Raw genomic sequence first — 12651 nt, 5'->3', positions numbered from 1 at the left:
TGCATTTTTTACCCATCACCTATCTTTTCAATGAAACTTGTAAGACATAAACCAACTCGAGTCTCATTAGACCATGCATATTGTTGAGTAGGAAAGACTAAGTCGACTTGTAGGTGTTGTACAATCTAATCGATTCGGCTCCGGGACCCAAACTTTCCTAGGATTGTAAGATATAACCCAACTCAATCCATCACAACAATAATTGCTTGCTTATAATTTGAGAACATGTTTGTATGATCAATTCCCATGAATCCCCTATGACCCCATGACACCCTAGTGCTTTTTATCAATTGTTTACAACCCTTTTAGTTCATCTTGCTTGTTTATTTTCATTGCTATTTAGTTTAGTGACCTTCTACATCAACCCAAATTGTGACACCCCTAAGACACCACTAATTTCAATAGAAATCTCATCTCAATTCCCGTCCCTTGGGAACCGACCTTTACTTGCCTCTTTACTAATTGTAGAGTTGTTTGTGAAGCTATAAATTGTGTTTTGGTCTAGGTGCTCCTAACGACAAGTTACCGAAAAGATTTAGTCCGACCATTAGCCCTGCCAGAGTGCCCATCGTAACAGGTCACTCCACGCCGCCAGTGGGGGACCGCAGCCGTACCCACCAAATCCCCGCTCATCTCCCTCGAGCGATAAACCCAAATTCCTTAATGTGCACATCCCTTCTGTGGCGGGTTCCACAGAAGGCGAATAATGGGCGTGAAGCCACTCCCGCAAGTGACTCCACTCAGCCAGCGACGCGCCCCGAAGAACACAGACAGATACAAACAATCACAGCTACTATCAACAACCAAATCCAACAACCGTCACAATACGAGTACGATAATATTCAACAATAACAAAACACCAACAATGCATTATGGGACTAATACTGAGTAGGGAAACCCTACCTGGAAAGCAACACAATCAGACGATCTCAACAACTGTTATCAAAAGGCCTCTTCTACGAATCCTCCTCCTAACATACAATCATACAATTACTACCAATTACGAAACACAACAAAACCCCCAAATCCCCAAATTAGGGTTTAACTAACTTTAACGAATTACTATAAAAACAGTACGTAGATCTTACCCTCGACGCAAGGATCACAAAGGTATAAAGAAAGGTGAAATCCGACCTTCCAAGCTCCGGGATTTGCCAATAATGCGATTGATGCCAAGAACGTAGATTGTTTTCTCTTTGAAAGTAATTAGCTTTGTAAAACTGTTTAAAGAAAGTGACGGGAGTAATTATATACTAAATCGCATTATTAACAAAACCCGACAAATCATCCCCCAGTAAACCGGCTACTCGATCGAGTAGCTGACATACTCGATCGAGTGCCTCCTACTCGATCGAGTATCAAGGTTACTCGATCGAGTACCCAACAGGTCAAAAACTGTTTTAAAACGCAACACACCCTTACTCGACAGAGTAAGGCTCACTCGATAGAGTACCCAGAGACTCATAAAACCGTAGTATTACAGTTTTCCCTCCTTAAAAAGAACTTCGTCCCCGAAGTTCTAGCCACAACAAAACAAAGACACACACTACAACACTCCCGACTCAACAACCAAAACAAAACTCAACATAAAACATGTTACTAACCCAAACTCAACCCGACTCAACCACAATCGACATACCGACACAACATAAAAAGGTATAAAAAAGCTCTTAAAACTCTTCGCGATCATCTCCTACCCCCTAAAAGAAACAAGGTTACGTCCCCGTAACCATACATACCTGATCAAAAAGGAAAGGATAATGCTCTCTCATGGCCTCCTCTGCCTCCCATGTAGCTTCCTCAGACTCGTGGTTAGACCAAAGGATCTTAAGCAAAACTGTCTCACCACTCCTACTTTTCCTAACCTTCCGGTCAAGAATCTGCTTAGGCACCTCAAGATATGACAAGGACTCATCTAACTCTGAGCTCTCTGCCTCTAACACATGTGACGGGTCACTCACATACTTCCGCAGCTGAGATACATAAAACATATTATGCACTTTCTCCAACGCAGCTGGTAAAGCCAGACGATATGCAACCTCTTTAACCCGCTCTAAGATCTCATAAGGCCCTATGAACTTCTGACTCAGCTTTCCTTTCTTCCCAAATCTCATAACCCCACGCATCGGAGATACTTTCATAAGAACCTTGTCCCCATCCTGAAACTCTATATCCCGGCGATGTAGATCAGCATAACTCTTTTGCCTATCCTGAGCCGCTCTCATCCGTTCCCTGATCATCTTAATCTGCTCAACCATCTCATGCACCATCTCTGGTCCTAGAACCCTTTGCCAAGATTGTCGTCCCAACAAATCGGACTCCTAGATCTCCTCCCATATAACGCCTCAAACGGTGCCATACCAATACTAGTGTGATAGCTGTTGTTGTAAGAAAACTCTATCAAATCCAACCTCTGTTCCCAGCTACCACCAAAGTCCATCACACAAGCTCGCAATATATCCTCAAGAGTCTTTCTCGTTCTCTAAGTCTGACCGTCTGTCGCAGGATGAAAAGCTGTACTCATCTTCAAAGTTGTTCCCAAAGATTCCTGCAACTCTTTTCAAAACCTTGAGATAAATCTCGCATCTCTGTCAGATACTATGTCCTTAGGGACTCCATGTAACTTTAGCACATTCTTTCGATAAGCCATAGCTAATTGTGCTTTAGTCCATGTATCTTTCGTTGGCACAAAGTGAGCTGACTTGGTCAGTCGATCCACTATTACCCAAATCATGTTGTTACCATGTTGACTCTTTGGCAAACCCACGATAAAATCCATAGAAATGGATTCCCACTTCCACGCAGGTACCTCTAAAGACTGAATCTTACCTTGTGGTCGTCGTTGTTCCCCTTTAACTCTCTGGCACGTCAAACAACGGGCCACAAACTCAACTGTTTATTTCTTCATCCCAGGCCACCCGAACGTGTTCTTTAAGTCCTTGTACAGCTTGTCACCACCTGGATGTACTGAATAGGGTGTACAATGTGCCTCTGTCATGATTGTCTTTTTCAGCTCCTCATCATTAGGGACACACCACCTACCATCAAACCTCAGACTACCATCTGTATGAATAGAGAATCGAGACACTGTCCCTTTCTCTACTCCAGCTCTCCACTCAACCGTCTTAGGATCCAACGCCTGTTTACCTCGAATATCATCATAAAGATTAGGCTGCCCTGTCAAATCTCCCATGGCATCCCCTCTCTGCATCATATGTATCCCAAACCTCCCCACCTCATCTCTCAACCTCATCAAAGATAGAGTTGTACACAAAGAATGTACACTCTTCCTACTCAAAGCATCTGCAACAACATTGGCTTTCCCTTCGTGGTAGATAATATCCATGTCATAATCGCCAATCAGCTCCATCCACCTCCTCTGTCTCATGTTCAACTCATTTTGAGTGAAGATGTACTTGAGACTCTTGTGATCCGAAAATACCTTAAAGGTTGCCCCATAAAGGTAATGTCTCCATATCTTGAGAGCAAACACCACAGCACCCAACTCTAGATCATGTGTAGGGTAGTTCTCCTCATAAGGCTTCAACTGCCTAGAAGCATAAGCATTCACCTTCCCGTTCTGCATCAACACGCATCCCAACCCATTCTTTGAGGCATCTGTATAAACCTCAAAGTTCTCGATCCCTTCAGGCAATGCTAAGATAGGAGCTGTGGTCAAACGCTCCTTTAATGTTTAGAACGCCGTCTCACAACTCTCATCCCAACGAAACCTATTCTCTTTCCTCATCAACGCTGTCATAGGTCTAGCAATCTTGGAGAAATGTTTCACGAACCGTCTGTAGTATCCAGCTAAACCCAAGAAACTCCTGATCTCAGCAACATTCTTTGGTGCTTCCCACTTTGTCACTGCCTCAATCTTTGCCGGATCCACGGCTACCCCATCCTTAGAGATCACATGCCCCAGAAAAGAAACTTTCTCTAACAAGAACTCACACTTAGACAGCTTAGCATACAACTCATGCTCCATCAAAGTCTGCAACACAATCCTCAGATGCTCCTCATGCTCCTCCTTAGTCTTGGAGTAGACTAAGATGTCATCGATAAACACCACCACAAACTTGTCCAAAAACTGTCTGAAGATTCTGTTCATCAAATCCATAAACACGGCCGGTGCATTAGATAACCCAAACGGCATCACCACATACTTATAATGGCCATACCTCGACGTGAAAGTTGTCTTTGGTATGTCCGCCTCTCTGATCTTCACCTGATGGTACCCCGACCTCAAATCAATCTTGGAAAAGACTGATGCACCACTCAACTGATCAAACAGGTCATCTATCCTTGGCAAAGGATACTTGTTCTTTACCGTCACTCGGTTCAGCTCCCTGCAGTCTATGCACAACCTCAAGCTCCCATCTTTCTTCTTCACAAAAAGAACTGGTGCTCCGCACGGCGATGCACTAGGTCTAATGTATCCCTTCTCTATCAGATCATCTAACTGCTTCCTGAGCTCCTCCATCTCCTTGGGACCCATCCAGTACGGTGCCTTAGAGATTGGCCCCGTCCCCGGTTTCAACTCAACCGTGAAATCTATCTCCCTCTTCGGTGGCAACCCCGGAATCTCCTCTGGAAAGACATCTGCAAACTCACCAACCACTGGTATCTGATCAACTGTCGGACTCTATATCCGGTCATCTCTCACATGGCACAAGATCAAAGGGCATCCCTTCCTCAGATAAGACTTCAAAGTCACAGGTGCAATCAACTTAACTTTGGGTTTGACCACAAACCCACGATAAGACACACTAACGCCCTTAGGACCTCTCAAAGACACTTTCTTTTTATGACAGTCTATCTTAGCTTTATACTTTCCCAACCAATCCATCCAGACTATCATCTCAAAACCGTCAAAAGGAAACTCTAGCAAGTCTACAGGTAGATCAACTTGCCCAACTATCATAGATACATCCCTATACAACCTCCCACATGATACACTCACCCGAAGGTATAAAAACTTTCTCACTTATAGACTCACATACCCTCAAACCCAACCGTTTAACATGACTCGAAGATACAAACGACTGAGACGCCCCCGAATCAAACAAAAAAAAGGTATGAATACCGTTAACAAGAAAAGTACCAGTGATAACATGTGCATCATCCTCAGCTGCTTTCTTGTCCATCATGAAATGACTTTCCTTTGGTCTTTGTCCACCTCCCCGGACAAGAGACAGTGATGTGGTCGGTTTAGCACCCGATCCCTGATTGTTGTTGTTGTTGTTCGTAGCTGGTTTCTGATAGGAATTACCGCCATTGCGGTTACCTCCACCCTGATAGCTCTGACTTCCCCGGTTAGACCATGACCCAGACGGTCTATTGCTCGCATAACTCTGTGCCGGCCCCTGAGCATAGCTCCCCTGAGCCGATCTATGAAAAGCTCCAGGTAAACTCGTACACTCATGTCTCTTATGGCCTACACCGCCATAGCCATAGCAGGTCATTCCCCAACTACCACTACCACTTATACGGCCACGCCCAAAGGAATCCCCAGCACTGAACCCTGACCCAGAAGAAAACGCTCTAGCCTGATTATGGTTGCCTTTCTTGTGGCTAGATTGGCCACCACCTTCACTCTCAGCCTTTCTTTTCTCAACTAATCTCTCCTAAGCCATCTCCACCAACCTCTCAGCTCTCCCAACCCTCTTATAAGCTTCCTTAACATCGGTAAGGACTCCCACGAGTAGCTTATCCATGATCTTAGGGGTCAACCTCCTCTCAAACCTCAGCGCTAGGTTCTCCTCACTCAAATCCATGTCGTCAACATACCTAGACTTCTCATTAAACTGCTTGTAGAACTCAGCCACTGACATATCAGATGTCATCCTAAACCCATCAAACTCCTCCCTCAGCTTACTCCTCACATGCTCAGGTACAAACTCTTTCCTCATAGCCCTCCGAAACTCTTCCCAAGGTATAGCAGGTAAGCCCTGCTTCGTATACATCTCCCTAGCACTCACTTTCACCTTATCCCACCACTCACCAGCTGCTTCCCCCAAGTAGAACGCAGCTTGTTCTACTCTCATCTCATCAGGACAGTGTACCAGGTCCAGTATGTTCTCCATCTCACGATGCCAGTTATAAAAAAAGTTAGGCTCCCCGGTCCCCTTGTACTCTTTTGGGTTAAACCTCGCTATATAAAGATTGATCTTAGAGTGATAAACCTCCTTGTCCTTTCCCACTCTCTTTAGGGCCTCTGTAAGAGCATCTTGATGCTCCAACATCTTAACTACATCATCGATGTTCATGTTCTCAGCTCTCGCATACAAAGCATTTCTCTTGGGCGGTATCTTGAAACTATATAAGAAAGGGTAGATATAAATATACACTCTATAACCCCAAAACACGAAAACAGACTGCCCAGAACACACTCGATCGAGTGCCTAAACCTACTCGATCGAGTAGAGGCTACTCGATCGAGTGCCCACTATACTCGATTGAGTGCCCCGACATCAGACCCAAAACAGACCTTCTGATCTCTAACATACTCGACCGAGTAGCACAGCCACTCGATCGAGTGACCCCCTACTCGATCGAGTGCCCTATGTACTCGATCGAGTGCCCAAAAACACGATTCTGGTTGTAAAAACGTCAAATACCCACTCGATCGAGTCAGATCCACTCGACCGAGTATCTCACCTACTCGATCGAGTACCCTCTACTCGATCGAGTCATGCTGACTCGTATACACTACCCGCATGTTATCACTCATATCCCAACATACTATACAACTTTATAAACTCAACATTATAATATAGTTAAACATGCAATTCTACACAACTCTTCATATGATCAACAAAACAACTATTTCATGTTATCAAATGCCACATAATAAACAACCATCATGCTTCTTATTCAAACAACATATTTATATAATTCACCAACCTTTCATTCATAATCTCAATCATCTACTCCCAACATCCAACAATTCACAACATATATCGTCACATTCACATACAAGCTAACAAACACTACATACGACCTTGACATATACCCCCCATGTGACCGGTTCAAAATTGTTGGGCGAGTTCGCGACTTTAGGACGTCTCCCAAGCCTTTGCATTAGCTCCTACAACCTTTACCCCGGGTTCATTTTAATTGACTCCCTATATTCATTAGATTCATTGGTTACAGGTTTCAGGATCCTCGCTCTGATACCATTTTGTAACACCCCCATACTCCAAGTGCCTTACCAGGACCACTCGGGTATAAAGATGCTACCATCTCGGTTGCCCGAGGCAATGATAATCATAAGACAATAACGAAACAACATTTAAATAGTATAACTTTAGTGATTAATATACAATCCAAAACCAAATACCAAAATACGGTTACATGTTCTCAAAACCAACTGTCTACTCAACTAAATGAAATGTTTAATAAACTAATCATGCTACAGCGGAAGACTCTATCATCTGACGGTGGCACATCCCAGCTATCCCATGTAACTCGACTCATACCTGCTCAACAACTGCTCACCATCCCCGAATGAATCACCACAGTTTTTAAAACAATAAACGGGGTCAGTACTAATCATCTAATTTATATAAACCAACAACACAGTAACAAACAGCTCAATCATCACAGATATACTCCGAACTCCAATCCCAACTCCACAATCCTGACTACACACTAAAGTGTGTAGCCCCGCGAGTGCCCATCGCAACAGTCACTCCATGCCGCCAGTGGGGGACCGCAGCCGTACCCACCAAATCCCCACTCATCTCCGTCGAGCGATAAACCCAAATTCCTTAATGTGCACATCCCTTCTGTGGCGGGTTCCACAGAAGGCGAATAATGGGCGTGAAGCCACTCCCGCAAGTGACTCCACTCAGCCAGGGACGCGCCCCGAAGAACACAGACAGATACAAACAATCACAGCTACTATCAACAACCAAATCCAACAACCGTCACAATACGAGTACGATAATATTCAACAATCACAAAACACTAATAATGCATTATGGGACTAATACTGAGTAGGGAAACCTGTGGAAATTATCTGTATACTTCCCTTAAACTAGAAGGATTATAACGAATTTAACAATGATGATTAAAGGTCATAAACAAAATACATAAACAAAGTATAAGGATTTAGAATTAACCTTCGGTCCTAGCAAAATTGGCTTAAGAACCATATCAAAATTGATATTCACCTATTAGTTGCACCCAAGACGATCTGAGATATGCCCTTTGATTATGCTATAAATCGATCTAAAATTTTCTGTAAAATTTAGTTGTTTTTGTGATGAGAGAGAGGAGGCAAGGTCAAGAAAAAGCATTAGGGTAGAAATAATTCTCTCCCTTTCTTTTTATACTGACCGAATTATCGAGTTAATTAGGAAAGAATAATACTTTCCTAATTTTCGGCCATCAGACCGAAATAAGGACTATCAGCTCCTTATTTTTGGTATTTCCAAAAATATATTATATGTGTTGAATTGCCATCTAGTGAGGATCGAACCCATGACCTCTTGGTATGTGTACCCTCACTATTACCACTATGACACATTCATCTTGTTGATATTAAATACAACTGATTATATTTAATTACGAATTAACAGATTAATTCGTCCAAGCTAACATTATATATATTTAATTAAATATAACTTATTATATTTAATTTACGAATTGACAGTTAATTCGTCTCAACTAATATTATTTAATTTTCATTAAATAATTATCTCATCAACACATCGACTAACTTTTTAGTCATTTTGGGCATCAATGTGATTATATTTCTATAACCACATTTCTCAAACACATCCTATAGGTGTGACCTTTAGGGACCAGTTGATCACCGCCATCTGTATGATAATAACGTCAAACTTTCTAGCAAGCCAACCGTTATTAGGTAAACGTTAATCAACTGATTAAATATACGAAGTATACCCTTGTGAACCTGTAAGAGATTTACAAATGTTATCACACTAATTTGTGGAGGACACAAGCTCCAACAAAACCATACCTGGAAAGCAACACAATCAGACGATCTCAACAGCTGTTATCAAAAGGCCTCTTCTACGAATCCTCCTCCTAACATACAATCATACAATTACTACCAATCAAGAAACACAACAAAACCCCCAAATCCCCAAATTAGAGTTTAACTAACTTTAACGAATTACTATAAAAACAGTACGTAGATCTTACCCTCGACGCAAGGATCACAAAGGTATAAAGAAAGGTGAAATCCGACCTTCCAAGCTCCGGGATTTGCCAATAATGCGATTGATGCGAAGAACGTAGATTGTTTACTCTTTGAAAGTAATTAGGTTTGTAAAAGTTTAAAGAAAGTGACGGGAGTAATTATATACTAAATCGCATTATTAACAAAACCCGACAAATCATCCCCCCGTAAACCGGCTACTCGATCGAGTAGCTGACATACTCGATCGAGTGCCTCCTACTCGATTGAGTATCAAGGTTACTCGATCGAGTACCCAACAGGTCAGAAACTGTTTTAAAACGCAACACACCCTTACTCGACAGAGTAAGGCCCACTCGATAGAATACCCAGAGACTCATAAAACCGTAGTATTACAGAATCTTCCCTTGTGGTCTTCGCTGCTCACCCTTGACTCTCTGGCATGTCAGACACCTAGCCACGAACTCAGCCACATCCCTCTTCATGTTAGGCCACCAAAACATTCTCTTGAGGTCCTTAAAAAGCTTGTCACCTCCTGGGTGAACTGAATAAGGAGTGCAATAAGCCTCTGTCATGATTACCTTCCTCAAGTCTGCATCATCAGGAACACACCATCTCCCATCAAAGCGAACACTCCCATCTGTGTGGATAGAAAACCTAAAATTGTGCCACTCTCCACCCTTGACTTCCATTCTTGGATCTTAGGATCGTGCTCTTGCTTTCTCTTGATATCCTCATACAAATCTGGCTCGATCGTCAAATCCCCGACGGTATCCCCTTTTCGAATCATATGGATCCCCATCTTGGACATCTCATCCCTCAGCTTTAGCAAAGACATAGTTGTACACAACGAATGAACACTCTTCCTACTCAAAGCATCTGCAACAACATTAGCCTTACCCTCGTGGTAGATAATCTCCATATCATAGTCCCCAATCAGCTCCATCCATCGTCTCTGTCGCATGTTAAGGTTTTTCTGAGTGTAGATATATTTCAGACTCTTATGATCTAAAAACACCTTAAAAGTTGGCCCGTATAGATAGTGCCTCCAAACCTTTAGAGCAAAAACGACCGCACCCAGTTCCAAATCATGAGTAGGATAATTCTCTTCATACGGCTTCAGCTGCCTTGACGCATAAGCTATGACCTTCCCATTCTGCATCAAAACACATCCCAACCCATTCTTTGAAGCATCGTTAAATACTTCAAAGTTCTCACAACCCTCAGGTAAATCTAGGATAGGAGCTATGGTCAAACGCTCCTTTAAGGTCTGGAACGCCGTCTCACAACTCTCATCCCATCGGAAACTGGTCTCTTTCCTCATCAAATCTGTCATAGGCCGTGCTATCATAGAAAAGTCCTTCAGGAACCTCTTGCAGTAACCAGCTAGACCCAAGAAACTCCGAATCTCAGCAACATTCTTCGGTGATTCCCACTTGGTCACTGACTCAATCTTGCTAGGATCCACCGGCATTCCCTTTTTAGATATCACATGCCCCAGAAAAGCCACTTCTTCTAACCAAAACTCGCACTTGGATAGCTTGGCATAAAGTTGATTATCTCGCAAGGTCTGCAAAACTAATCTCAATGAAGACAACCACCAACTTGTCCAAGAACGGACTAAAAACCCGATTCATCAGATCTATGAAAGCTGTTGGCGCATTCGTTAATCAAAAAGGCTTCACTACATATTCATAGTGACCATATCGAGACGAGAAAGCTGTCTTAGGAATATCCTCATCTGCTATCCTCAACTGGTGATAACCTGACCTCAAATTGATCTTAGAGAACACCCCTACACCACTCAGCTAGTCAAAAAGATCATCAATCCTTGGCAAAGGATACTTGTTCTTCACCGTGACATGATTCAGCTCTCTGTAGTCGATGCATAGCCTCATGCTCCCATCTTTCTTCTTCACAGACAACACTGGTGCTCCCCATGGTGACATACTAGGCCAGATATACCCCTTGTCTAACAGATCATGTAACTGTTTCCTCAACTCTTCCAATTCTTTAGGTGCCATACGGTATGGTGCTTTAGACATATGACATGTCCTGGTTTAAGCTCCACATTGAAGTCGATATCTCTCTTAGGTGGTAACCCCGGTATCTCATCAAGAAAGACATCACTAAACTCTCCAACCACCTGTATATGAGATGTTGTTAGCTGCTTCGCGCGCCGATCTCTCACTTGGCAAAGAATCAAGGGACACTTCTTTCTTAAACATGATTTTAAGGTCATTACCGCGATGAACTTACACTTAGGCCTCACAACAAACCCCTTATATGACACCCTTATACCCTTAGGACCCTTTAAAGACACTTTCTTTTGTCGCCAGTCTATCTTAGCATCATACTTACCCAACCAATCCATCCCGACGATGACCTCAAACTCATCCATAGGAAACTCCAGCAAGTTGACCGGTAAGTCTACCCCCTCCAACCAAAATGGACACATCCCTATTGAACTTGACACAAGACACCGACCCCTCGAAAGGTATAAACACACTATCCTTTACAAGCTCAAACTCCCCCAAACCCATAGACAAAGCATGGCCTCTAGGCACAAAATAGTGTGTTGCCCAGAGTCAAACAAAACAGAAGACGGTGTATTATGAAAAAGAAAGGTACCGGTAACTACATGAACATCGTTATCAGATTCCTGTTTGTCCATCATAAAGAGCTTACCGCTGCTTTTCTAGCCTCCACTCTGGACCGAGGTGTTAGAAGTAGTCGGCTTAGCTACCGAGTTCTGAGTCACATTGTTGTTCGGGCGCTGATAAGATCCTCCACTATTGCGGTTGAAACCGCCATTGTTTTTTTGCCCTCCACGGTTACCCCATGACCCAGATGGCCTATTGCTAGCAAAACTCTGACTCGGACCCTGCGAGATACTTCCCTAATAAGCCCCTGACGCTCCTCCATCAATGGCACTGGTACAGTCGTACCTCTTATGGCCTATTCCCCCACAGTTGAAGCAAGTAAGGTTGGAGTTGTCACTAACACTCCGACCACCACCTCTTCCCAAGCTCGAGATCCCCAAGAAAACCCAGATCTTCCCAAAAAGGCTTTAAACTAACCATAATTGCACTTCTTGTGGCTCGACTGATTACTACTCTCACTTTCTGCTTTCCTCTTTTCAGTGGTGGTTCTCTCTGTAGCCTCTCTGGATAAATCCACCAACCTCTCCACTTGCCCGGCCCTCATGTACACATCCTTCAGATGGGTGATAACCCCGGTTGGTAACCTATTCATGATCTTGGGTGTCATCCCCCTCTCGAAATGGAGAGCTAAACCCCGCTACCCCAGTTGCATGTCCTCAGTATAACGTGACAACTTAAGGAACCAGTGATAGTACTCCGTAACCGTCATGTCGTTAGTCATGGTGAAAGAATCAAACTCGGATCTCAACTTGTGACGGATGTGTTCCGGCACAAATTGTTCTCTCATGGCGCTCTTCAAACCCAACCCCGGTATAACAC

The 12651-nt window shown here is 43.3% G+C and overlaps 1 protein-coding gene across 1 annotated transcript in view; it reads right to left on the bottom strand.

The window, feature by feature from the left end:
- LOC141649280 (uncharacterized) overlaps nucleotides 1–12424 on the bottom strand; it is a 125834-nt gene extending 113410 nt beyond the window's left edge. Inside the window, exons 1-2 of the mRNA XM_074457975.1 lie at nucleotides 12250–12424; nucleotides 9671–9761 (exon numbers count right to left, since the gene is read on the bottom strand). Coding sequence (XP_074314076.1) covers nucleotides 9671–9761; nucleotides 12250–12424 — 266 coding nt within the window. The remainder of the gene's footprint in view (nucleotides 1–9670; nucleotides 9762–12249) is intronic.
- Nucleotides 12425–12651: the final 227 nt, after the last annotated feature.

The sequence above is a fragment of the Silene latifolia genome, chromosome 1, assembly GCF_048544455.1.
Source record: "Silene latifolia isolate original U9 population chromosome 1, ASM4854445v1, whole genome shotgun sequence".
Lineage (NCBI taxonomy): Eukaryota > Viridiplantae > Streptophyta > Magnoliopsida > Caryophyllales > Caryophyllaceae > Silene > Silene latifolia.
The sequence above is the reverse complement of the archived record's forward strand: the minus strand, read 5'-3'. Positions and strand labels throughout refer to the sequence as shown.